Source organism: Dioscorea cayenensis, chromosome 6 (assembly GCF_009730915.1).
Source record: "Dioscorea cayenensis subsp. rotundata cultivar TDr96_F1 chromosome 6, TDr96_F1_v2_PseudoChromosome.rev07_lg8_w22 25.fasta, whole genome shotgun sequence".
Lineage (NCBI taxonomy): Eukaryota > Viridiplantae > Streptophyta > Magnoliopsida > Dioscoreales > Dioscoreaceae > Dioscorea > Dioscorea cayenensis.
In genome coordinates, this window is record NC_052476.1 from 19,069,328 (window position 1) to 19,097,163 (window position 27,836).

The 27,836-nt window shown below is 35.3% G+C and overlaps 3 protein-coding genes across 5 annotated transcripts; 1 reads left to right on the plus strand and 2 right to left on the minus strand.

The window, feature by feature from the left end:
- Positions 1–577: 577 nt before the first annotated feature.
- Positions 578–16,548, plus strand: LOC120263409 (membralin-like protein At1g60995). Of its 3 annotated transcripts, XM_039271298.1 has the most exons (16): positions 578–853; positions 1,880–1,942; positions 2,330–2,489; positions 2,598–2,758; positions 3,688–3,769; positions 4,625–4,686; positions 4,914–5,008; positions 5,217–5,296; positions 6,652–6,735; positions 14,040–14,156; positions 14,242–14,327; positions 14,426–14,532; positions 14,834–14,925; positions 15,113–15,189; positions 15,835–15,999; positions 16,096–16,548. In XM_039271298.1, exons 1-16 carry the CDS (start codon positions 689–691, stop codon positions 16,318–16,320), a joined length of 1,821 nt encoding a protein of 606 aa, XP_039127232.1. In that variant the 5' UTR covers positions 578–688; the 3' UTR covers positions 16,321–16,548. The 3 variants fall into 3 exon arrangements, with proteins under 3 accessions (XP_039127232.1, XP_039127230.1, XP_039127231.1); XM_039271296.1 differs by having other exon boundaries at positions 579–853; positions 15,835–16,548; XM_039271297.1 differs by having other exon boundaries at positions 579–853; positions 2,598–2,689; positions 15,835–16,548.
- Positions 16,549–17,005: 457 nt separating this feature from the next.
- Positions 17,006–24,126, minus strand: LOC120263809 (peptidyl-prolyl cis-trans isomerase CYP59-like). The gene is given in 15 exon segments (XM_039271790.1): positions 17,006–17,801; positions 17,875–18,010; positions 18,175–18,283; positions 19,085–19,125; positions 19,915–19,970; positions 20,063–20,109; positions 20,366–20,443; positions 20,532–20,651; positions 21,015–21,114; positions 21,632–21,729; positions 21,811–21,861; positions 22,976–23,029; positions 23,031–23,094; positions 23,746–23,850; positions 23,980–24,126. Coding segments are annotated over 15 exon segments (1,716 nt in total). The 5' UTR covers positions 24,078–24,126; the 3' UTR covers positions 17,006–17,242.
- Positions 24,127–24,964: 838 nt separating this feature from the next.
- Positions 24,965–27,836, minus strand: LOC120263221 (myb family transcription factor MPH1-like). The gene is made up of 4 exons (XM_039271093.1): positions 27,699–27,836; positions 26,987–27,063; positions 25,286–25,371; positions 24,965–25,187 (listed from the first exon to the last, which is right to left on the minus strand). Exons 1-4 carry the CDS (start codon positions 27,820–27,822, stop codon positions 24,965–24,967), a joined length of 510 nt encoding a protein of 169 aa, XP_039127027.1. The 5' UTR covers positions 27,823–27,836.

The following is a 27,836-nucleotide window of genomic DNA, read 5'->3' on the forward strand; positions in this document are numbered from 1 at the left end:
TGAAACTTTTTTCTTTATTTACTTGATTATATGGGTAATGGTTGATAGTTCAATTACAATTTTGTTTGAAAATTTAATTTTATACATATAAAATTTATTATGTTTATTAATAAAAGCGTATGCATTATCTGTAAACATCTGTAAATTTAAAATGTCCGAACATCAATAGACCCATATTATTGGATCAACATTCAAATTCTAACTTTATTTGTTGCTTAGCAATTTTTTTTTAATTTTTTTTATTATTTGTGGGTGTTTTGGGATAAATCAATACGAAAAGTTTAAATAAAAAAGAGAATTTTTAAAAGGTTTCTTTGTAAATATTACTTGTGATATAAATATAGACAGTAAGAAAAAAAAAATGGAGAAACAAAAGGGTCTAAGTGCAAGAATTCAAACAACCAAAGAAAAAAGGGCTTCATTGTAATATCCTCTGAAATTAATATAAAGATAAATTAAGGGATCTGAACGAAAAATTAAAAAAAAAACTTTTTAATTATAAATATAAAGAAATAAAGGGGGCTAAGCGTAAAAAACAGGGTTTTCCCAGCGATAGTTTCTTGTAAAAGACCCAGCATCAAAACAAAACAGAACGAAAAAGAGTACCTTTTTTTCCCCAAATCCTCTGCTTCTTCTTCTTTCTCCGGAAAGGGGGATTGGAACCCTAGAAATCGATCTCTAGGGTTTGATGGACCCGGAGCAGACGTTCCTCCGCGTCCATGCTCGGCTCTCCGGGATGCTCTCCCAGCTCCTCACGCCGAGGATCCGCGCTACGCTCGAATATCTCTACCTTGGCGTTGCCGTCGCTCTCTTCTGCGTCCTCGTCGTCATGCACACTAATTTCGTCCAGCAGGTCTGATTCTTGATCTCCATCGCTTCTTTTTTGCGTTTTTGGGTTGGATTTTGTGCGGAATTGATTTGGATTGTAGTTTTGGATTGCTGGTGTCCTTGAATCGGTAGGTATGTTTGTGGAACGTAGATGAAATTTATGTTTTGTTTGAATTTGGGCTTGAGATTTATGAGGTTTGCGTTCTTGAAGCGTGGAAATCCTTGTAAATATGGATCATTTCTCCAGATTGAAGTATCTGTTACTTCTGTATATGTGCCGGATCTCATTTTAGGTTTTGAGGTTCTGTTTCTGTGTCACGGATTTCAAGGACATGCTAACTAAATGTATGGATAGTTCAATGCATATTTATTATTTAGATAGTCCAATGTGATGAACCAAGGATTCAAGGAAATACAATCACCAATCACTGGAAAGAAACCACACACTAAGCAACTAATATGCTAGTAAAGTCAATAATCAACAAGATAAGAGATTTTTTTTTAAGTGCAAGATCCGTGCACCAAAATAAGCAACACATCCTCATGTTTAAGTTCATAATAGAAGAACAACAACTAGAAGTTAATGCTGAAAGTCCATAGATATATGGGAGGGCGAAAATAAAAGTAAAATAAGGAATACTCCCCTCATGGACAATACTCTAAGCTCTGACAAACTTCCGATCATTGACCAGACCCACAGAACCAGCTAATTTCTCCCCCTTTCCTCTGCGACCTTTCTCCCTTCTTTATATATATAAAGAAGGGGAGTATTCCTTATTTTACTTATATTTTCGTGCTACTATATAGCTTATAAGTTGCTTGGTCTGTGTTCTTTCCTGTGACTGGTGATTGTATTTCCTTGAATCCCTTGGTTCATTACAGAATGATTCTTTGTAATGCATTACGGAGTGATTATGATTAATATCTAACTCAAGCATGTAATATATGGGAAGTTTTATCTAGTGTATCTTAATGGCTATACTTTCTTGTTAATTGGCTTTGAAGAGATCATGAATTATGTTTCTTTTTATTTTCCTTTTTGCATGTGAAGCCGGGCTGTTCCAATGAGCTTTCTGTGATTGAATTTACAGAAGCACATCTTGTCCAGATTAAGGTATGCTGACACTGATATTGTCTTTTCCTTTTAGAAAATTTCTGCTTTGATGGCTCCAGAATACATAGTACTTTTAAACATTTTCTTTTAATCATGTTAATCTTCCTTTTGGTTTTGAAGGCTTTTGTTCCATTGCCACATTAAGACACGGATGCAGATTCATTGTGTGTTATTGATTTTATCTGTATCTAGTCAGTAGCTTTATATATATATATATATATATATATATATATATTTAACTCTCTTTGTTGAATATTTTTGCATCATTTCCACATTGATTAACTTCATAGTCAAAATCCAGGACAGTTTCTTGTTTCTGCCATACACTATAGAACATCTCTTCTTGATTATAACCTTGTAAATAGAACGGATTTGCTGCTATTGCAGATAACTGGTGCTGGGCTTTGGTCTCAGAGCCCAGCTCATCAGAGTATGGTGGATATTCAGAAACAAGAAAGCTCAGTTGCAACTTACAAAATGCCAGATGTGAATGGGGATGTATTCGCCATTTTTTCTGCCAAGTTCTGGTCAAGTTGGATTGGTTCAGGTGCTAGAAGCAAATTTATATATTACTGAAAGAGTGATAATGATTTCTTAATCATCAAGCATAAAAGTAACTGAAATTAGCAAGACTGTGTCTTTTTTGGTGAAGCAGATATCACTACAGAAGTAGGGGATCTGCATATAGCTCGTGCTTTATCTTCTAGGGAGTCATTCAAAGTAGCTGTTGGTCACTTATTCAACAAGGTGAACATGCAAATTTCTTCATTTTGGAAAAATGCAAGAAAGTTCTCAGCCAATGCCCGTCAGGTCTTGGTGAGAGCCTTTAATGAAACCAGTAATTCCTGATCTTGTCTTCATTGGCATCATATTTTATATATTGTAAAAATGTTTCCTTATCATTGATAAGTGTTAATCTGCAAAAGAATATGATCTGGGTTAGTTTGTTTGGCTAAGGATTCCAGTCTCTTTCTAAAGATTATGGAGTTTCACCATACTATCTTAGTTTTCTGCTATGTTTTTCAGATGTTCATCTGGTTATATTTCATGACAAGTATTTGTTGACTTGTCTTTGTCTGCATACAAACAGACCTTCGTTCCTTTCTATTAGATGTAGTGGAATGGTAATAATCATGCATGTACTAGCATGTTCTTCATCATAGATAGGGGTAACACAGCAATTTATTATGTCTATATGTAGGTGTTCTGTTTGTTTGAAATTTCAGGATGATTGATAGAAACAATGATAATGATTCACTGCCAGTTACACTAATAAAGTAAACTTTGTATGTGATATTATGATTGTTGTACACTCCAATTGTTCTGCATGTAGGACTTTTAAATGCGATGATACACATTCAAATTGAAAACTCCTATAAAATTTCAATTTGCTGATACTGAACTTTAAACTTGAGAGTACTCAAAGATGGGCATCCAAATGCCAACCAATTCATCATTTTATGAACATTATTGGCCGTATGCTTCACATTATTGGTTTCTTAGCTAGTTATCATCTTTATATGCTGGATTTTGGGATTGAATTGATTACATTTGCAAGAAGAATCACATAGCTCTCTCATATTACTACTTGAAGACAAAATCTCATTTTACATTTTTAGTGAATGGGAGTGCTAGTGGTGCCTGGTCTCATAAGTAAATAGGGCTTTTCATGCTTGTTCTGTTTTGTGACAATTGTTTTAAATAATTAGAGAAATGTATTTTGAGCAATAAATATTGGTCTGCAGAAAATCAAAGAGTGGAATATGCTTATGGATATCTCGAAGTTCTTGCAAATGTTCCAAATAGAGCATCTCAAGGCTTTCTTAGGTGAATTCATTGTTTTACGTGTGAACTCTTTTTCCTCCTTTCGATTTAGCTTTTCAATTTTTTTGTCTTATGATACTCTGAGCAAGATGTCTTACATTAAGTTAAAAATTTATTGGGCTAAGTCTATTAGTCAGAGGAGATTAAAAAGAGAAATAAGTACTGAAAAACAGCATGCTGCCTTGGGTAGAATTTTTTTAAATTACATGTGACATCAAGGGTTTTTCTCAACTCTTGCAATGCATTTATGGACTATCATCTGGTTTCTCCATGCAGCATACTCCATGCTAATGTGCGTTAGCTTGACAACCCATGTATTCCAATATTCTAATTGTGTGGATTTTTTTGACATGATTTTCAAATTCTAATCTTGTAGGGTACGTTAGCTCTCTTACCTTGTATAGGAATTCATCCATTCATTCATGTTTTACCTTCTTTATTTATTTTTTATTTTTTTATTTTTTTTTTATTTTTTTATTTTTTTGAAATTATTCATCTGTGACCTGTTGGCAAGTCATGCCCCAAACCTCTCTGGCCTCTCTTGATGTTTTTGATTATATCTGTAATTATATATTTGAAAAGGAATATTTTCATAGGTATCTTTGAGTTGGATCTAGTCAAAGGACCCTTTTAGCTACATCGGACATTAACCTGTTGGGTACTCCAAGAAACCCTTGAATTTGACTCGTATTATACATACCTATCTGTTTATATATTTATCTTATATGTATGTATATGCACGTGTGTGTATACGTGTATACTATGCATGCTCTTGTTATTTCATTTTTTTGTGATTACCGTTACTATTTTCTTGCCATTTTATCTTTAGCTTTGTCTAATTTCTGGGCTTCATTGCAGTGCAGTGGCTCGAGAAAAGAAGCAATGCGTTTGAGCCAACTTATCTGTACACTGTTGAGAAGGTGTAATGTTGTTGCAAATTTTCTGTTTGTTATTTGTAGATATCTTAAAAAACCATATTATATTAAGATTCCTCTGTCACATTTTTTAATGCATATCTCCCTTTTTCTGCCTGCACACCATGGGTATGAAGGATCTCTCAAGTTTGACAGATTTTATACAGATCTCAATATCTAATAAAAATCTAAGTTCAGTTTTTCTTTTTTTGTAACTGGACAATATTTTCCAGGGATATTTCCTACTTCCAGAAGCAGCAAAGTCTCGGCACAATTTACAAACTGTTAATATTACCTTATCAGCTCAGAACTCCTGCTTCGGAAACAGGTTCTAGTACAAATCTTTCTCTGTCAAAATTCTCTGCCTTATTTTTAAGTGTCTTTGCAACTTTCGGAATGTGTGATTTGAGTTGATGTTTTTGGTTTCTAAGCTTGTAGATCCTTGTGTAAGAATTATGTTAGGAAGCCATTATATTGTCATTGCATACATCAACATGTTTACTAATGTTCTATTAATCAAATTTTCTCCTGTACAGGTGGCAACAACTTCTGATCAATAGCTTTGTTGGTTATGATACAATACTTATGAACAGTTTATTGAACTCTCCTGGTCAAGGTATTGGCTTTATAACTATTGGTCATTGTTTTGTGGTTTTTTTTTTTAAATTATAAATGAAGAGGATATATTAAATGGCTGATATTGCTTAACTTATGACATTCTGCTGTTATTTTTTGTTGTTTTTTTATATGTGTACTAAATTTTTTACTCTAACTTGATGTTTGAAATACATGAAGTACATGAGACATTGATATCACATTTAATCAATCTGATTGCTTGATCATATTCTTCCAATGGTTTATGCACACAAACTGAATGGTGTACACACTTGAGATACAATGTTATCTCAGTTTCTGTTGCAAACAATTTCCATTGATTCAGTTTGGACTGTCTGTTATGCTTTTATACTCTTTCTGTGACATGTTCACTTGAAAGTTTACCTTCGTGTGTCCTAGAAACATGCATGATTTTTCTCGAGCCTGTCCTTACCCTTAGAAAAAATTATGTTGATTCAAGTATGATTGGGCTTGTACAAGATAGTGGGAGAAAAAGTCCAACATGCCTCAATCTAATCAAGGATATTGTCACTTGACTACAATAGTATGATGTGGCAAACTTTAACTATATAGTCAGATTATTTATCATAGAATCTAAATTCTGCATATGGGTACATTATGTTTTTACTCACTAATTAAATTGATTCATTGTATGTTTTAATCACTGGTGAAACATATGTTGTTGAAATTAAGTAACATTTTCAAACCGGTCAAAGTATTTTTGGTAAGTGTCATGCATGTAAATGTGGGAACCCAATTATCACACCACAGGCATTGTGGAAGCAAAACCCAGCTCTTATATAAAATGTATGGCTTGCACCGAGACTTGACATAATTGCTTGTGATGTGCTTTAAAATTATTCCAGAGTCACGGATGAGACTTATTTATGTCGTTGTTGTTGCTGTTTATGTGGTGTTTCCACTTCTATTCCATCAATTTGCAATTGTTGTTGTTGCTGTTTGTGTGGTGCTTCCACCTCTATTCCATCCATTTGTAATTGCTTAAAAGTAGGCTACCTTCTTTCCATTTGAGTTTCAAATATGTTTAATTTATAGCTAGATTTTTTTTTTTTGTTGATTTTATTGTTTTTCTCTGTCACACTTTTCCTAACATTTGCGTACAGGTGGGCACATAACTCAAGAAAATGATTTTTTATTTATTCATCTCATTTGTGATTTATTTATTGTTCATGTTCTTTATTTAACCCTTTTCTAAGTTTCCGTCGTTTATTGCTTATGCAACGTGTAACGGCAACCTGTTGTCATTCCTTCTAAATATGGAAGTATGTGCTGTGCAGCATTTCCAATTTTTAGTTTTCTTCAGAACTTTTATTGAATGGTGCTGAAATTATGCAGGTTACCTTTATAACTACCAAACAAAGGAGTTCTATGATCTTAGTTACGGGCATGAACCATCAGAAGGATCTGCAAGGTTTGGAGGTTTGTTGAATTGAGCTGTTCTCTCAAGAATAATTTAATCTGTTAGAGGGAATTGAGCATTTTGTTCATTATTTACATTCAACGGATGGCATATTTCTGGTATAGTCATCATTGTGTCTAAAAGAAGTCAGCAGTTACTTTTCTAATGCAAGGACGTACTGAGCTGCACATATGATTGCTAATTTGAAGTATTATGATTTGATTAGTGGAAGTGTTAGTGATGGTATATGTGTTTGTGAACAAATCAAAGAAAAAACATGTGGTAAGGGGGTGATATAATGATGTCAGAGTTATGTGTTCTTGTGATAGAATTACTAAAAGCTTTTTCTTAACTGGTTTCAAGAAAAGGTGGAACCATTGGGTTCTATGAAATTTATAAGGCGCCTATGGTCCTGTTGTGGAAAAGAAAAAAAAAGAGGAAGTTTATGATGAGCAGTAGGATTTTTAGGCATGGATTTGAACCAAGGGCTAACATGAGCATCTTTCAATCAATCTTAGATTAGTCGTTACTACCATTCAGGGTGAATTCTCTGTGTATGTTTCTTTATATACATAGTGTTGTTTGATTTGGCGAAACATAGATGTAAGATTTGGAAGGTAGATGTTTCAGATAATAATAAGATATTACCAATATATGCATTAGCGAAATTCTCCATTTCTGTTCAAGCTTGCGGAAGTTTTATAGGAACGGAATGGGGCCTGTAATGATATACTATATAAAATTTTGGATGAAAAACGTTATTCTAAAACATGAGTTTTGCGCATGAGATGAATGGCGGTGTGATGACAATAATTGTTTTAGTATACAGAAAAGCTACAAAGTAATATCAACATGATCAAAAAATATTCACTAGAGCAATTTGGGAATGGTTTTCATTGAAAAGAGAAACCGATTATATTTTAAATAGATCTGGTGGGTAAAGATCAATTGTCATCTCAAATACCAAAAGATGACTTTGTTAAAGCCCATTACTATATAGCCCATTTACTTTTGTGTCCAAGTATATACATAATGACATGAATGATTATTATCTTCTCTTCATTTTCTCTATATTCTAACATAGTATTAGAGCGGGTTGAGAAATTTTAATTCCGATCATTTTCTCCGGTCATCTTCGCTGACTTCCGTTAAGTCGTCGGCCTTTTTCCTTTCTCAAGTCGCCGGTCTCCTTCTCTTTCCTCAACTTGCCGGCCTTCCTCAAGTTGCCGGTCTTCTTCTCCCTTAAGTCGCCGCCGGTCCTTTCCTTTCTCAAGTTGCCGCCGGCCCTTTTCTCCCTTAAGTTGTCGCGCCGGCCTCCCTCAAGATGACGTGCCGGCCTACGTTGACCTTGCTCAAGTCGCCGCCGGTCTTCTCTTTCCTCGCGTCGCCGGTCTTCTTGGAATATTATTCAAGGATCAAACACAAAGAAACAAGCATAAAGAGACACCTACATGAGACACTTGCATGGAGAAAAACACAGTGACAACATACAGTGATGTGTACAGTGCCGTGCACAGTACTATGCACAGTGACATGTAACATTAACTGTGCACAGTGATATATAGCAGTATAAAAAAAAATATGTCGATCCCAATTCAGTCCTCTGACCCGGTTATTGGCAGTGGTGCTCTTCCTCACACCGATATTAGACTTAATGGTCAAAATTATCATGAGTGGGCATTTTTGGTGCGCATGTTTTTGCGATCAGTTGGTCTAGTCTCTCATCTAATTGACGATCCTCCTGATGAGGTGATGACTGCTGCGGCTGCTGTCAAGGCTATCTTGTGCATGAGCACTGATAGTGGTGTCAAACGGGCCGTGCCGTCCCGGGCCCGGCAGAAGTTGGGCCTTGCTTGGCCCAAGTACGATGCTACAGTACCATGCTCGGGCTAGGCACGACCCAAACCCCGGGCCGTGCTGGGCTAGGGGTTTACAGCCCCCGGGTCGGCACGGCCTGCGGCCTGCTTCGGGCCAACATGGCCCGACACGCTAAATGCAAGTTTTTTCTTTTTCTTTTTAATTTTTTTGGTATATTTTTGTTTTTTTTAGTCAAGAAGGCTTTTAGTTCTATGTTTTTGAATTTTAAGATATTTTTTATATTCTTTTAGCAATTTTAGGGGTTTTTTTTATATTTTTGGGGTTTAAATTAAAAATAAAAATATAATATAACCGGGCCGGGCACCGTACTGAGCCGACCTTGGTGGTTGGCGGGCCGTGCCAACCCGGCACAATTTCTAGACCGGCCGTGCCAGCCCGAGCACGCATAGTGCGTGGGCCGTTGTGGGCCTGGGTCGTGCCGGCCTGTTTTACACCACTAAGTATTGATGTTTCCATAAGGATGAGCTTTGTCGATCATTTATCAGCAAAAGAAATTTGGACTATCTTCAACAGCGCTATTTACACACCAGTGAAGCACTCTAGTTCTCCCTACTATAAAACCTTCATAGTCTTCATCAACAGGATCTATCAGTGGAGGAATTCTGCACGGTATTTACTCGTGTATCTGGTCAATTGGATGCTATGGTGCCGAAGGATGCTCCGGTTGTAAGAATTGTGTCGCAAAAGAAAAACATGAGCAACAGAACCTCATGTTTCAGTTTGTGATGTGCCTCCGCTCTGAGTTTGAGCTGATATGCGTTCAACTTCTGGGACGTACTCCTCTTCCTACCTTTGCTGAAGCACTTCCCGCCTTGATTGTTGAGGATACACATCTTCGTGCTCTTGCTACTACTTCAGTGATCTCACACACTGTTTTGGCGGCTTCTCATCGACATGCAGTGATTAAGGGTTCTTCTTCTTCTTTTGTAGACGCTTTCATCTGCACCCATTGCAAGAAGACGGGTCATCGTCCTCAGAACTGCTTTAAATTACATCCTGAGCAGCTTGCTGAGTTTTTGGTCAGGCGCTCCTCTGGATCTCGTCGCGGAGTTGCTCTTGGCTCTTTTTCTTGTTCTGATCCTTCCGTTCGAACATCTGGATCTGTTGCCTCAATGTCAGCATCAAGTACTAATTCCTCTTGGGTAGGGGCTTCTTTTCACATAACCTCTTATGGTTTTTAGCTTTCATCCTACAGACCTGCTTTTGATAGCACGAATATTCAGACCGCTAATGAAAGTTCTTGTTCTGTCTCACATCAAGGGATTCTTTCTACCTCTCGATTTACTGTTCCTGATGTGTTCCTCGTTCCTTAGTTGTCTATGAATTTTACGTCTGTTGGTCAACTCAACGACCTTAACTGTTTTGTTGATTTTTCTTTCTATGTGCAGGACTGTCGGACCAAAGCTGTGATTGGTACTGGCCATCGCCGTAGTGGTTCTCGCCTACTCTACGTTCTAGGTCGTCTTTCTCTTCCTCTTCCTTCCACTATGACTACGCTCTCCACTGATCCTGCTTTTGCTGCTTTTCCACAATGGCATCATCACTTGGGTCATCTATGTGGCTCACGTTTGTCTTCTTTAGTTCATCAAGGTGTCATGGGTAGTGTGTCTATTGGCGTTGGTTTTCATTGTTCGGGTTGTAAGCTTGGCAAGTAAGTACAACTCCCATATTCTATAAGCATCTCTGAGTCTAGTCGTCTCTTTAATTAAGTTCATTGTGATGTTTGGGTTTTGGGTTCCTATGCCTTTTACTTCCAAAGGTGGTCACAAGTATTGTCATTTTCATTGATGATTACTCTAGATATACCTAGGTCTACTTCATAAACATCGATCTCAGTTGTTATCTATCTATCAGTCGTTTGCTAGCATGGTTCACACTTAGTTTTCTACTGCAATTGGTGTTTTTCGTTCTAATTCTGGGGGAGTGTTTGTCTACTATTTTTCGTCAATTTCTCTCATCTGAGGGTACTTTTCCTCAACTTTCTTGTCCAGTTGCTCATCAGCAGAATGGGATCGCTGAACGTAAGCATTGTCACATGATTGAGACTGCTCGGACTCTCTTGATTCCGTCTTTTGTTCCTGCCCATTTCTGGGTTGAGGCTGTTTCCACAACAGTTTATCTCATTAACATGCAGCCATCCTTTTCTCTTCAGGGTAAATGTCATGGAGAAATCTTGTTTGGCTCTCCTCATTATAATCATCTCCGGGTCTTCGGTTGTGTCTGTTATGTCTTACTTGTACCTCGTGAATGTACCAAGTTAACAGCTTAATCGATTTAGTGTCTTTCTTGTGTATGGTCTTGAACATAAGGGTTATCGTTAGTGGTGTCAAACGGGCCGGCCCTGCCCGGCACGGCCAGGGCCCACACGGCCCATGCACTATGCGTGCTCGGGCCGGCACGACCCGTCTAGAAATCGTGCCGGGCCGGCACGGCCCGCCAACCACCAAGGTTGGCCCAGCACGTGGCCCGACCCAGTTATATTATATTTATATTTTTTATTTTAAACCCCAAAAATATAAAAAAATACCCTAAAATTGCTAAAAAATATAAAAATATATACTAAAATTCAAAAACATAGAACTAAAAGCCTTATTGACTAAAAAAACAAAAAATATACCCAAAAAAAAAAATTTAAAAAAGAAAAAACTTACATTTGGCGTGCCGAGCCATGTTGGCCGGCCCGCGGGCCGCAAACTCCTAGCCCAGCACGGCCCAACTCGTGCCGGGCCCGGGCCGACACGGCCCATTTGACACCACTAGTTATCGTTGCTATGACCCTTCTGCTCGTCGCATTCGCATATCTCGTTATGTCACTTTTGACGAGAGTTGTCCTTATTTCTACTCTTCAGCTACTCAATCTCCCTCTTCCCCTCTGTCCACAGAGTCTAATTTGTTTCTTTGACTTTCTCCTATGGAATTGGTTCCTACTATAGTCTCCTGTTGTTTCTTCATCTCTTACTCCACCTTCAGCTCCATTTTCCACTATACCTTCACCCTCAGTTACTGACACCTTTCCTTTTCATTATCGTCGTCGGCCTAAAGTTCCTCAAGATTTGCAGCTCCCCATTCTTGTTCCTTTTGATGCTCCGGCCAGTACCACTGATGCAATGTCTGGCGGTCTATTACCTGTCTCAACGTCTCAGTATGATTTTCATGATCGTAGTACTATTTCTGCACCTGACAAATATGGTTTTCCTACTACTGGTGTTGTATATGAGCCAACACTAATCAAGAGGTAGCACTTGGGATCTTGTTCATTGATCTGCTCATGCCATTCCAATTACATGCAAGTGGTTGTACAGGTTAAGACAAAGTCTGATGGTTCAGTGGAACGCTATAAGGCTCGCTTCGTGGCTCGTGGTTTTTAGCAGGCACATGGCCGTGAGTATGATGAGACTTTTGCTCTTGTGGCTCATCTGACTACTGTTCGCACCCTAATTGTTGTGGCTGCTATTCACTCTTGGACTATCTCTTGGATATGAAGAATGCTTTTCTTCACAGTGATTTACATGAGGAGGTATATATGCATCCATCCCCTGGCATTGAGACATCTGAAGGTTATGTTTGTCGCCTTCGTCGTGCTCTCTGTGGTCTTAAATAAGCTCTATGTGCTTGGTTTGAGCGATTTAGTTCTGTGGTGCATGCAGTTGGTTTCTTGTCCAGCGATCATGTTCCTGCATTATTCATTCATACCTCTCAGCGTGGTCGCACCTTGCTTCTGCTTTATGATATGTAGATTATAGGTGATGATTTGGAGTATATTGCTTTTGTGAAGCAACGTCTCAGCTGGCAGTTTATAATGTCTGATTTAGGACCTCTCGGCTATTTTTTTTGGGGATTGAGGTGACTTCTACAGATGATGGTTACTATTTTTCTCTGCATTGATATATTCATGACCTCATTATACGCTCTGGCCTTATTGATTCACGGACTGCTGCCACACCTATGGAGCTTCATGTTTAGCTTAGACCTACGGATGGCACACCACTAGATCCCTCTCGTTATTGTCAAATTGTGGGTAGTCTTGTTTATCTTACCGTTACCTGGCCGAATATTGCTCATGCTATTCATGTGTTGAGCCATCGTTAGAACTCCTACTTCAGTTCACTATAGCCATTTACTTCGTGTGTTGCGTTATCTGAGTGGGACAACATCACGAAGTCTGTTTTATGCCTATTCCAGTCCGTTTCAGCTTCGCGCTTACTCGGATTCCACCTGGGTGAGTGACCCTGTTGACCGCCGGTCCATCACTGGTTATTGCATATTTTTTGGCGCTTTTCTTTTTGCATGGAGGTCCAAGAAACAGACTGCAGTGTCACGTTCTAGCACTGAGGCCGAACTTCATTGGTTGTTGGCTGAATTTGGTGTCTCATGTGATATTCGTACTCCTCTTCTTTGTGACAAAACTGGTGCTATACAGATTGCCAATGACCCCGTGAAGCATGAATTGACCAAGCATATTGGTGTTTATGCATTTTTCACACGTTGACATTGTCAGCAGTCTACCATTGCTCTTCAGTATGTGCCATCTGAGTCTCAAGTTGCCGATTTCTTCACAAGGCCCAAGCTCGAGAATAACATTGATTACATCTTCTCAAACTCTGTGTCTTAGATCATCCTGATCCATCTTGTGTTTGAACGGGGTGTTAAAACCCATTACTATATAGCCCATTTACTTTTGTGCCTATTTATACTTGTATACATTATGACATGAATGATTATCTTCCTCTGTTCATTCTCTCCATATTTTAACAGACTCGAGTGGAATTATCTGGAAAATCTGCAGTAGCTTGCACGAATAAATAGATAAATTCTGCCAGCATTTATAGTAATGACTCATTAAAGGGTTTCACAGAGCAAGATCCAGCAATTAGATAAACTTGTAAAAATTTCTCAAATATACATATTATTCAATTAATTGTTAACTTGAAGGATACCATGCAAATATCACTAACAAATCCAATGCTTGAGGTTACTTTTTGCCAGCATAGCTCTTGCTGAAACAAAAGCACTGTCCAGTCTGAGGATACCTGCTCTATGGTGTATGCATTATAAGTTTACAGAGCCATGCAACAGTCTTAAATTCCTTGAACTTTTCTAGAAGGTGAAAAATGAACAGGTTTGACTCAGGAATTAATTCTCTCTAATGCAGAGATTATTGCCAAACACATATGGACATTCCTTCTGTTACTATTAGACCATTAAACTTGTCAGAATAGTGAGAGGACACCGTGTCGCGTGGCGGGTTCTGTTTTGCTTGATTGTCTATCTTCTTGTTTAAATGTGGAGTTTATATTAAAAATTGCCTTTGTTTTGTTCTTGAGATTTTATCAATTAGAAGTAGGTAATATATGTGTAGTTTTTAGCTTCAAAAGTTCATGCAGCTTTTTTAGTAGAAGCATCTTTAATGTTCTTATTCTAATGAGTCTTTTCCTTTGTTATGCAGACTACTTTGTGACCAAATGTGGTGTTCTTATTATGTCCTTGTTTGTTTTCTTCACTACGACCATGTCAGTGTCATTCACTCTTAGAGAAACCCAGTCTCGTATGCTCAGGTTCACAGGTTTGTGCCTATTATTATGTTTCATGTCATATATTATTGGACTTTTTTTTTTTTTGACGCATTTGCATTTCCTGAGCTACTGCAGTGCAGCTACAGCACCATGCTCGCCACCGGCTACCCACATTTCAGTTGATCTTTGTGCATGTTATTGAATCTCTGGTCTTTGTGCCTGTTAAGTATTGTTGAAGTTTATGGATGCTTTAAGTGAAACTCCTCATCTTTTGTTTGCAAACAATGTTCTGATTTTGATTTATTCATGCTAACTGCAGATAATGATTGGAATCCTTTTTTTCCTATTTGAGTTCTATGATGACCAGCTACTAGCATTTTTGGTCTTAACCCTTGTGTGGCTGTGTGAGCTGTTTACATTGATCAGGTAATCCTCTAGTCCTTGTATTCTTTGGTAATAAGCATTTATGTAATTTGTGAAAAGATTGACTATTCCTTTCATCAAACTATGCGAAGTGGTCTTTACCCCTGGATAACAAATGTTACATTTAAAAGTGGTCGATCGAGGCTTGAGCACCCAATGCTTCTGTATGAGGCCATATTGCAGTGTTTGCCTTAAAAGAAAATTAGTTAGTGTCTGAAATTTTTTTTTTTATCTGATTATTACTTAAAAACACAGAGGATATGCTGTGAAGATATTAATCATTGTAATTTTTCTTTCTTTGCAGTGTTCGGACTCCAATATCAATGCAATTTTTCCCTCGCTTCTTCTTGCTCTACTTTCTGGTGTTCCACATTTACTTCTTTTCCTATTCATATGGTATGTCACTTTTATGGAACTCTCATAATAGTCAATGTTGTGTTGTGGCGTGTTGATGGTTTATAATCACTTGCAATTTCTCTTTTTTGTTGAGTTTTCGAAATATCTTGTTAGGGTAAGCTGAGTTTTGCAAACCTAGTTATTACTCTCATTTGGTATCAACTAATGTTCTTTGTCTACTTACTAGGCTTTTCATATTTGGCCTTCTCAACCACTGCAGCTTTCATGCAGCACTTGATTCTTTACTTCTGGAATCGCTTTGAGGTAATTTTGTGTTATCTTAAGGTTCATTCTTTTAGTAGTTTTTTTTATATAACTAATAAACTAAAATCCATATTGAAATCCGTTCACGAAGTATCGGGGTTTTCACATTAAGATAACGGCTCCAACTCTTACAATGCAGAGTCGAATTACCATATAAAACTACTCATTTGTTTCTTTTTATCTGTCACAGACTCACAAATCCATGTTTCTTTTTATCCGTCATTTTCTAACATCAAGAAGCATTTAATATTTTTTTTCTAAAATTACTATTAACACTCTATTCAACTCTCTTATTGGAATTAAATATGTGAGCGAAATGCGAAGATATAAATTAAGGATAATTTTAAAAATATAACTATTTTTTTTTAAAATTTTGTGAAATAACTAAACTTTTTGGTACGTGAAATTCGGTTAACAACTACATATAAAAAAGAATGGAGGTACTATATTTTCCTTGCTTTACTCAGCCCTTAGACATTCTTTTGTATGTTTCAACATTATACTAAAGGTATTATTACCTCATTTATGGTGAAAACTAAGAGTCTCCACAACCATTCATGTCTATCAAGCATATGCAATTCATCGCCCCTGTCCCTAACAATCATAAGTTTATCAGACCCAACTAATCCTGTCATGTTTCTTCAGGTCCCGGCACTTCAGCGATACACAAGGACAAGGGCACAGCTGCACCAACAACCCGGGGTTTCCATCTACACTTCTACACTCATTGCCAGAGTAAATGTGAGAAATGCAAACACAACAAATACCGAACCAGAAACTGGAACAGAACCCGTCTCAGGGCCTGATCAGGTTCCACCCAATCCTAACCCGAATACTAATAGGATTCAAGAACAAACTGCAAGAAATACCTCAAGCAACTCCAATTCAAATAGTGAAATTCTCCAGTTTCCAGATTTAAATCCTCCCCGAGAAGCTGGCGCTGCGGGCTTTAACTTACCCAACCCATTGAGTTCCATCCTGCTCTGGATTTTAGGTGGTGCTTCATCTGAAGGCATCATATCCTTCTTTTCAATGTTTAGGGATCCACGAGATCAACCGCCGGGTTACACTGAACCACCGCCAACACCACCACAGCCACCGGCACAGCAAGAAGAAAATACAGTAACTTAGAACTGGTCTCTTTTTTTTTGTTTATGGAAATTTGCTTGCCTGATCCCTTTTCCATTTAAAATTTATTTTTGTCCATCATATTTTTGCTAACTATTTTGAGAGAGATGGAAGAGGGGTGCTCCTGATGCAACACATGATGAGGATGTGTATATGAATGTACCGTTTTACAGGAACAATTGGTTGTATTTCATGTAAAGTGACAATAATCTGTCCATTATGTTTTGTCTACATACTATTCTACTGGCTGGTTAAATATGGACAATTAATTTGATAAGCCTAGTTGTATTTAACATTTAGGCTCTGGTCCTCCTGTCAGTTTATATTAACTGTCACATTTAGGAAAAAAGAAACGAGTTATTTATCATTTATAGAGTTTTATATAACATTTTTGCTCTAAGTGATTCTAACATAAGTAAAACTGTTTTATCATAAATTTGTTTTTTAGATTTTAAATTTTAATGATAATTTTAATATTTATGTACAGTTTTAATTGTTTTTGCCATGATTAGGCCACCCACTAAGAAAGATAAAGATGTGCGCATACTTCAGCAAAGCAGTAGAGATTCAGTTATGGTTTAAATGCACACCCCAAAAACTACACTTTCGTGAAATCATTGTGAATGGTTCTAATAGATACTCAGCTATCAATAGATCACTTAATCGAAACAGTTGTGCAAAGTTTAAATGTGACATTTAATACAAAACAGAAAGATCATCACTCAGCATTAGAGCATAACTATTGTATGGATGAATTTCTATCAACCCTGGTTCCCAATTGATAAAGGATAAACACAGTAATTTGAACCCATTGGTTAAACACCAAGTTACAACTTACAAGTGTCATTCAAATCTCAGGCATAACGAACAGAAGGCCATTACATTACATGCTATGAAAGATACAAGCTTGATGCTCGCAAATTGTTCATTTTCTTTTATCATCCCTGTGTTGTCTTTCTCTGTGAAACTCATCACCTCTGCTTTGCAAATTGCTATCCGTGTTCCTTCTCCCTTGATCACCCTCGTACTTCCTGTGCTTGTCGCTATCCGATCCCTCCTTAGCATGTCTACTGCTGCTTGAACTTCTGTGATCTACATTGCCCTTGTGTCTGTTGCTTTCATGCCGCTTATGTTGCTCTCTAACTTCATACCTTTCTCTAGCTCCCTTATCCCTGTTATGAGCATCAGCCCTTTCAGTTCCTCGATTCCTCTCATAGTCTCTTTCAGTTCTTCTTCTTGGATGATCATCATCACGCCTCGGTCTGTCCACCCGCTCTCTGCCAGTTTGTTTTGGATCATCATCACGTCCGTGTCTATCCGAGCGATCTCTGCCACCTCTTCTTTCGTCATCATCATCAGGTCCGCGTGTTGATATACGCTCATTGTCTCTCTGTTTTGACCGCTCAGCATCCCGGTGATCCACCTTCCGTTTCTTTGATTTTTCTTGGCCTTGCAGATCATCTTCATCAAACAGCATCTCGTATCTGCGACAGATAGCTAAGCTAATGAGTACATGAATCCTTCTTTTTGTTAAGTGCGAGTTAGAAAGCAACAAACCTCTTATTATCACCACCACCACCACCACGCTGTGTGTCATCTTTAAGAACATATTTTGGACCTTGTTGCTTGTTATTAGAGCTATTGCCACACTCCCTGGCAATGTGATCAGTAGCACCACACTTGAAACAGCCACCTGCAGGGACATCAGGGAGAAAAAAAAAATTATGGACCTGTTGGTATTATGGGGGATAAGACTGCACAAAAAAGAGTAAAAGAGTGGTAGGGTTTGTAGCCACAACCAAAATAAAAAATTTCTGAAAGTCAGTTGTCTTATAAAATTTAAAGGTAGAGATTCACCTTTATTGGTATTATTCCTTGTGCCATGTCTAAATTGTCCCCATAGTTTAGCAACACTTTGGCTGAAGTCCACATGTATCCTTCTGTCATCAATTAATGTATTGTCCATCTGTTGTGATCATTAAGTTACAGAAAGAAACACAAACTACATGAGAAAACTATTTCATTAACATTTACATGAAAACTCAACTCAATTTGTTTCTGTCCAGTAGGAGTGGTTATAAACTGGTTGTCATCAAGGAGAAAGTAGAATCTATTAAATAATTCAAACTGTTAAACAAATTCAGTAAATTCCTTTTGAGATTTCTATGTTGTATGGACTAAATAGGTTAATTTCTAAAAGGTCTTACCATCACTAAATTAAGATGCTATTAGAACCAAGTTTAAATATTTTTATCTTACTTTTCTTCAGAAACATTTCAAAGAATGCTTGTTTGCAATGTTTTTCTTTAGGCGCCCTTACTGTTGTTACCTTATTCAAGCCCAAGGGCAAAAAAATTGCATCCTTACCATCAGGCTGTATTTGGTCATCACCGAAATCTCAGGACATTGAGGCTAAAAGATAAAAGGTAAAGTTGAGATACATTTAGGTCAATGCACAATAATATGCATGACAATTAAGTTGTTTGGGAATCAATATGATCATTTTGAAATAAAGAGATAAGTAAACAATGGAAAAACCATGGATTCATTTAAACTAAATTCTGAGTAGATTGACCAAGACATGTAATTCTGTGTATTGGGCATGATATTGTGAAAACCTAGACAAATTAATTTTGATTTTCTGAACACAGACTCTGTAGAAGAAAAACAAAATACCAAGACAATAGCATCACAGATAAAAGCATCAGAATGAAAATGTGGAATCATGAATTAAGCTCACAGTCATGCAGAGAGCAAAACCAATTACCTTAAAATACGCTCGTTCGCATGCCTCTTTAGTTTCAAATTCTAGCAATATAATGTGAATGATAATCAGCACACAAAAACAGTGAAAAGATTAAAAATTGCATAGTGAAAATTAATGACTAATTACTATTGGCAATAATATATATAAGCTTACACTCATTGTTTTAAGAAAACAATCTTTCCCTAAGAATCACCTGTTTGTCATTTCATAAAAGCATGTTCCATATGCAAAAAGGTTCCAATAGAGTACTGACTCATTTCAAAAATGAAAAAAATGCTGAAACTAAGGTGGCATCTGTGCATTGACCCAATTTAAAATCTACAGTGTTGCAGCAGGATAGCAATTGGCTTTTTTCATGGTCTGAGTATAGGGTTCTAATCCATGTGTCATCTCTACACTTCTTTTTGGGTTGTCTTGCACTCATTTTCATAGTAGTTAGATGAGTTGTAATAACCTTATGAGCATCCAGTTGAGACAAGTAAAAATCTAGTATTAGGGAGGAACTAAAGATGATCAACTTATTCATTTCAGGTGTCAGGTTGCTCAAATTAGGTCTGAGCACAAAAAGCCTATTGTAATCATTGCTGCGAAAGCCAAAATCATTCTCTGTTACTTAATCCACAGAAATAACTTCTATAGAACCCCAACTCAATAACCTACCAAGCCTTGGTAGGTTATTGAGTTGGGGTTCAAGGCTTGGTAGGTGCAACTTGATGCAATCTTTCTGCTTTAGTACTTCACATTAACATTCTTGTAAACAAATAAATCGTATTATTTAAAAATTAGCAATAGACTTAGCAGATATACAATAAACAAAGCAAACAACTCACCAATGAAAGCATAGCATAAGCTGTCTCCAGTCTTAAAATCACGAATTATATCAGCCCTGCGACCAAACAAGAAAAAAAAAAGCAATTTATTCATGATAGAGAAAACATGGAGCAGCTTCTCAGATGAACATCAAATAGGATAACTCACGATGTTACCGTCCCAAAACGAGAAAAGATTGTATGCAGATCTTCATCCTGTATTTACCGGTATATTATATAAAAGAGAGACATCACTTACAAAATTTAGGATTGAGATATGGAAGACCTCAATGAGCATATTTAAAAATTTCAACCAAGAATGTAGCCAATTCTTTAAAGAAGATGATCTTGAGCAAAACCAATATAGAATATTTTTTTGTCTTCCAAGTTGCTATAAAACTAAGGCATGCAAATTAAAAGCATAACATGACCATATTAGAAGACACCAAAGCAGTAAACAATGATCACTAACTTGTGTAACAGGGTTAAGTTTACAAACAAATAAGACATTCTCTGGTGGTTTTATCTCGGCATCTGGAATGTCTCCAATCTGTCCACACAAAAGGATAAATTAGAAAATAGACAAAAGTCACTTCTTCATATGGCAAGATGCAAAAATTCTATGTGGTAGGTCTTACACTTTCAAGAAGAGCTGCATTAGTAAATGCTTCTTTCTTGCGGATAACCTCCTCAAGCTCTCCTGGCCCCACTGTCTCATCGAAGGGAACCCAATCATCCTCTAAACGCTCTTCTGCTATCTGCATTGTGGCAATGCCAAGCAACATAAGTTTAGCAGAAGAAGAACTAAAAATTAAGACATATCATGAGCTCAATTATCCAATAGCGATGCTTGAAGAAGTCTGTGTTTCATGGTTAACATTTAGCACTTATCATCTTACTCAAATACCACACTCCATTATGGCCCTCAGTCATGAACAGAATCAAAATCCAAATGATTGATGGACTATGAGATTATTAAAAACTGTAGCAGAAGCACATTGGAAGTGGCTCTCCTATATAATGTACAGACATAACATACTTCAAATGTATGAGAAGCTTTGAGTTAATATTAACTTTTCAAGTGCCATGTTATTGACAAGTTGATCATACTAATTGATTACCTCCTCTGGTGGCTTGCCCTCTGGAGACTTCTCTGGAATAAATTCAGGAAGTTGGGGTGGATCATCAAAAGGATCATCCAGGACATATGTATGTTTGATCCTATTACATCACGAAGGAGGGTTATCACAGATCATGAGAAATATATATATATATATATATATATTTCATAAAACACAAGGGTAAGAAAACAGCTAACAAAAAGCAGCTTTTGTAAAATATTGCTGAAAAAGAAAACAATTTATTATTGTAATAGTCTGCTGACAGAAGTCAAGATGAAATAATGGCAATCATAGACAACACAAGGAATCAAGTAAAACTTATTGAGTCTTTTGGATTTCTTAGTCAAACATAGCAGTTTAAAACAATAGTGAAGAAGTTTTTGAATTATAAATCTTTAGCTTAAGTTTCTAATACCAATGGAGTAGAGAGTTCTCACTCATGAACCACTGGGAAAAAAACAATCAATGAATAATAAACCAATTATCACTGCATGATGACATCAATAATCAGTCGTAGAATAATGAAAATAAATGCCATTGATTTTAAAAAAATATATCTAATTTTATAATACAGAATTTAATGACAAAATTTATGATAAAACAAACCTAAAACAAACCTGATATCTTTGAAAGGCCGGCCTTTATCATCAGCATATGCTTCATTTATTTTGGCCAAGGTGTCCAAGCCTTCTTTTTCTTCAACCACCCCAAATACCTGCACATGTTGTGGATTTATCTCATCTATTTGGTTGGCAATTTATTGCAATAAGAATACAAAAATAAAACAAACACTTACAGTGTGTTTTCCATCAAGATAATCAAGATCATCCCGTAGTGTGAAATAGAACTTTAAAAAACAACAAACAAAACATAATGAGAGAAGAGCTAGATCAACCGCATAATGATTAAATATCAAAGAGAAGTATCAGAAGAATCAATAAGAGCTAAGAATTAGAGTTTTGCTTGGTAGGACAAGAATTAGAGCTTGCAACTCTTGTGAAAATGTAAATAAAGAAGTGTCTTCTCTGTGAAAAATATGTTTCGTACAACAGACAAGTCATCACACTATATGCATTAAACCTATACTCACTCAAAATGAGGGGCATTGCCAAAGAAGACTGATTCCATAGAACTACAAAAGAAAAGGTAAAGTTTCTATCATTCACTCATACTTCCCACAGATGCATGTCCTAAACAATTGTCAAAAGCAAATTCACTAGTCCCTATCCTGTATAAAAAAGAAAATTAAAAAAGCTATATTAGAGTGTTGCCTATTTGATGTTACTGAACTTTGAAAAGAGCGAAGGTTCCAATTATCCAAGATGTTTTGGCACTAAGTCCCTTAAAGATTCAACAGCTATTGATAGTGATCATGTTTTTAAGTTTTAATGTCATCCACACAGATTTTCAAAGGAGTAACATTCACCATGATCATCTTATAGGTAGTTATGTACATTGTAAATTATCTATACTTTTCTCATACCAAGTGCAGAGATAAAATTTGTTATAAATAATATAAGAGGAATGGCTAAGATTTAGAATGTGAATAGTTAATAGCCAACAAAATCATTCATTAACATTTGAAATATAAACAAACTAATTCACATATTAAATTTGTTTGATGCCAATCTAGTATGGTGCAGTCTGCTTCATCATAAGGTAGCCTTCAGCATCTTACTTGTCCCTCACTGAAGCTCCAATCTAAATTACTAAAACTAGTTGTTAACAAAACTAACTTCAAACATGGAACAATATTCACACTTCTCATATCAAAACAGTTGCAGGGGAACAAAACTGTAGATTATCAAACGTCCCTGACAAGAAACTTGCTTGTTTATATTTTTACCACATAGGTATCTCATATTTGAAAACATGAACAAACAAATCATCATCAAGTTCAGGAAATATATATATATATATATATAATAAAGGATCATAACATAACAGAGCAAAAGTTCTACCTGAGAAGCATTGTAGTTCTCCCCAGCACTGGCCATTGCCACAGTACCAGTTTTAGGAATGTTTTAAATCAGGGTGGATTTCATCATCAAAGAAGCGAGCCTGATCACCATACAAAAATCTGAAATGAAAATGTGAGGCATTGTCCAGTGACTGAAAATGTTGATGAGTCATATGATACATGCAACTATGTATAATGCACTTATGGCAACTAGTACAACAAACACATCAGACAAGCCTTGAACAGCAAATAGCACAAGAAATTTCAATAGCACTTCTATTGCAAATAGCACATACAATCTAAAAGCTTAATCTAAGTCCCACTCAACATTATGCTCTCATTGAAAAATGTAAATATGACATATAGCCCACTATAAAATTTAAAAGTGTATACACAGTTTCTCCTGTCACAGTTTCACTCCCATCAATTAATGTGCCCTTACCAAAAATATGAATCCTATTGCCCTGGCATTTGCCCTAAGATAGTGAATTAGTTACAGAACCATTAAACTAAGCCAACTGATTCACCGAAAAACACATCAGCATTCACTCCTATAGCTCACAATAACCAACATAGCACCAAGATGCCACATTCTGCACTTAATTCAGTACATTAATTCCAAAACAAAAGAAACAATGCAGGTTAACATTTCAATTTCTATATAAACCGCAGTAGTATTAACAAATAAAGGATCACATGCACATCAAGTAAACAATCATCCAACTAAAACATCAGTCCCATGAACAAGTTTGCAGCAATAAAAACACTAACTTGTAAACAGATTCACCACCGGTGCCAGTCCCCGTCCGATCACCAGTCTGCGCCAAAAAATCCTTCTCAACTTTGTGAAACAAACATCCATTATAGTACTTCATCCTGCAAACAAACACATAATCACTCAAATCCACAACAAGAATCCAACAAATTACACCAAAAATTACAAAAATTCAAAAATAAGAGCATCAAAACACAACTCAATAACAAATCAATCATAGAGATCCATACTTGCAGAGCTTGAGGAAGTTCTTGGACGTGAGAGGGCATCGATCGGCGTGGAGATCCACGACGATGTCTCCCAAGCTCGTCACGATCAGCACCGACATCGCTGCTCCGTTTCACTGCGAGCTTCTCGCGAGGGTTCCAAAGACGAGGTTTTTGAGAGGGATTTCTATGGAATGAATATCGGATCTGGGTTTGTTATCGGGTCGTATAGGATCCGAATCCGATAGTTTCGTAATCGGGTCGGATTTGTTGGGATTTTTTTACTATACACCCTGAAAAACTCATATTTGCACAAATTCTTCTACAGTCCTTTCATTTTTTTCATTTCATGATGTTCTTTTATCTCAATATTAAAAAAACATTGAAATTTTATAGTGAAATAATGGTATGGTAATTTTTCCCTAAAAAACTGTTTTAATTAATTAAATTGATAGAACCCATGCAACAAAATCTATGATCTCATCGGATTCTTTTGATACTAGAAAATTTGAAGTACAACAAAACATAATTTTTTATATATCATCGGTTTATTTTGCAAATAAAACAGTAATTTAGTGTAAAAGATAATTAAATAGAGCATAATTTCATAGATTTTAAAAAAAATCATAAGCACAACCAAAAGATAAAATTACTCTCAGTTAAAATAAAAATTGATAATATTTCTTTTAATATTTTTTATCACAACAAAATATAAGAAAAATTATATGTTGAGCATTAAAACATTAAACATATAAGCACTTATGTTGGAATTTAACCATTTATATTGTGTTGTATAGCTTATACTGGTTGTTCTTACTTGCAAATCAAAACGGACCCATAAAATTTTGAGTGAAATTAATTACATTCAAATATCAAATCTCATTGATATATATAAACTTTATTTTCGTGATTGAATATGTAATTAACAACTAATCATACATTATGCTTCTCAATTACATAGCTCCAAATTTACACCACCTCAAAGTTCATATAATTCATTAATTGATAATCAAGAACAATAATTTGGTGATGAAATTGTGAGCTCTAAATTTATATGACTATTGTTTATACATTTAGTACTATCGGTATATTTTCTTTTCGACATCAGTTTTCGATTATTTGTTCTCTCATTGTCTTCATATTTTTCATAAGAGGATGATAGAGTTAACTCGCATTGTTTATCGACTTGAGAATTTTCGTCTCGCAAGTAAACTACTTCCTCAACTGATGATCTGCATAGCATGATAAAAAAATATATTTTAAATTTTAGATAAAATATAAATAAAATAAAATTATATATATATAATATGTTGAGTTAAAGAGTTATTACACTTCAGACAAAGAGTTGTTGAGGACTTCATGATCTGAAACTAAAATTGTGAGACTTGAGCTTTGGTTGCTTATGCTTCTGTACATCTGAAACATTATAACAATTAAATTTAGTTGTTAGTAAGTTTATTTATGAAGTATTTTAAAAAAATGAAATTATTATTATTATTACTATTATTATTATTATTATTTTGATGACGGTAGAAAAAGTCATGTCATGGGTGTGCAGAGCTCATATTGCCTAGTTCCAGAATCAGAGTATTCTCTAGTTCTGACTTATCACAGTCTGACGTGCGTCCTCAGAAAAAAGTTAATGACACATGTCAGGCTGTGATAGATCAGAACTAGGGTATACCCCAGTTCTGGAATCAGGCAATATGACCTCGGACGTGCACCGGTGTAGAGCTAATTATATTCCACACATCTGTGGCTCACCTTGGGTGAGCTGCAATTTAAACCCGCTTCTTTAATATAACATGAGCATTCTATAGTCTATACAAAAAACCTTATGTCAATAGACCAAAAGGTCATTGACCAATTAACTATTAATGATTGGTTTATATATATAAAGAAAATATTCATATGAGTTTCACTTTGATTTGATTTTAGTTTAGAGGAATTAAAGAGTGTCGAACTTGCACCTTAATATTTTTTATTAGAAAAAAATTGTGAGTAATTACTAATATACTATTATAAAAATTAAATTTGTTTTTGTTTTTAATGCAAAGTTATGGATGAAAAATAACTTACAAATTTTATAAAAGCTTAAATTGATCTTTATTTGTTTAAAATAAAAGAAGAGGAAGATGTAATTGTTAGCTTTAATTAATATTTTACAGAAATTTTGTAGTAATTTTTTTATTAAAAAAATTGGTATATAAATAAATAAGAATGATTTGCAGAAATATATAAAAAGCAATAAAATTTTTGCAAATATGCACTCTTAATTAATAACTAAGGGTTTTAAATCAAAATTAATAAATAAATATATAATATAAACATTAAGAAGAGCAAAATCTAATGAGGAATATAATTACAGTAACATCAAAATTAATAATTTTGAAAAAAAAAAATAGAATAAACTAATGTTTCTTTTAAAAAAAAAAAATCTAACCTTAGAATGTTATTTTCCATCACATGTTTTCATGATTTGGTACCAAAAGTAATATATATAAATATATATTTTTATATATATTACTTGGTTCATACTCTTCAACATCTAATTTAGTGACATAAATTAGAGATTAACAAGCATATAATGTAATCCAGTCATTTATAATAGAACTGAAATTTTATGCTTATATATCCTTAAATCATATTAACCATTAACAATTAAGAAAATGTAATATTTTGCTGAGTATTAAAATATAAAACTAAGAAATTCTTGACATAGTTATAGATTTATAGGAACTAATTAAGAATAATCTTATTCAGATATTTTTAAAAAACAGAACTCTAGCTATAAACAGTTCTTAATTAATAATTTATCATATGAAATATATCATTGCTATAGTTTGCAGAATTAATTAGTTCAGAAATCTGTTTTAATGTATAGTGTCAGTACTACTATACGTATCTTAATTTGTCCTGCAAGAATTACACTTGATAAACAATAAAATAATTATTAATCATATGAAATAATAACTAAAAACAAATAATAATTAATTTCAAGTTTTGGGATGGAATTAAAAGAATGAAGTACCTGAAGATGGCTTTTGACATGAGAAATACTGAGTCCTTTTACACCCATTAATTGAAGTATATGCTTTGGAGTTGCTTCTGCATATTAAGTATAAAACATTAATTACTTAATCAATGATAATAATCATAATATATTCTTCAAAAAAAAAAGCAAAAAAAATGAAAATAAATAAATAAACAATTAAGAAAGATTATATTAAACTGATCATGAGTGCATGTCTAGATGGTCCAATGAGAGTTGAAGTACAATAATAAGAAATCAAAATTAAGTAGATGCAAACACTTGTTTGTTTCTCTCTTTAATTATGTGTTCATTAAATCTTCTATCAAATCCATACAACTAATATATATATATATAAAGCTTATCATCTTTTTTTTTCCAAGGTTCATGCATCTCTCTCTCTCTCTCTCTCTCTCTCTCTCTATCATGCAGACAAAATTATTATTCTTTTATTAAGATATACATGACCAAACCTACAAAAGTTTACAGCTCTCTATATATATGTTTATAGAAAGATCTCTAGTTTTAATTGCTTCCAAAAAATAGAGAATTGAGAAGAACAACAAAATTAACTAATGAGAAATCAATCAAGTTAATTAAATAGATCACCATGCATATATAAAATATATATATATATATATATTTGCATGCATGCATGGTGCAAGAAAAGGCAAAGTAGGGGTAAACATGCAAGATCTTGAAAGAAACTTACTATGATGGCCTCCGAGGCAATTGACGGCCTCGACGAAAAGACGGTGGAGATCTTCGGTCCATCGAATGCGCGGTGTATCCGATCTATTGTATTGCCTCACTGCTCTCCTTACAGAGTCCTTCATGAGATGATGAAGAT

What these genes read in the sequence shown, in the direction of transcription:
- LOC120263409 (XM_039271296.1), top strand. Translation starts at nt 689, where the DNA reads ATGGACCCGGAGCAGACGTTCCTCCGCGTCCATGCTCGGCTCTCCGGG. An exon ending in AATCTCTGGTCTTTGTGCCT is followed by an intron (nt 14,328 to 14,425) that starts GTTAAGTATTGT and finishes TGCTAACTGCAG; the next exon opens with ATAATGATTGGAATCCTTTT. An exon ending in CTTCTTTTCCTATTCATATG is followed by an intron (nt 14,926 to 15,112) that starts GTATGTCACTTT and finishes TCTACTTACTAG; the next exon opens with GCTTTTCATATTTGGCCTTC.
- LOC120263221 (XM_039271093.1), bottom strand. Translation starts at nt 27,822, where the DNA reads ATGAAGGACTCTGTAAGGAGAGCAGTGAGGCAATACAATAGATCGGAT. An exon ending in TTGCCTCGGAGGCCATCATA is followed by an intron (nt 27,064 to 27,698) that starts GTAAGTTTCTTT and finishes CTTAATATGCAG; the next exon opens with AAGCAACTCCAAAGCATATA. An exon ending in ATGTCAAAAGCCATCTTCAG is followed by an intron (nt 25,372 to 26,986) that starts GTACTTCATTCT and finishes ATAATGTTTCAG; the next exon opens with ATGTACAGAAGCATAAGCAA.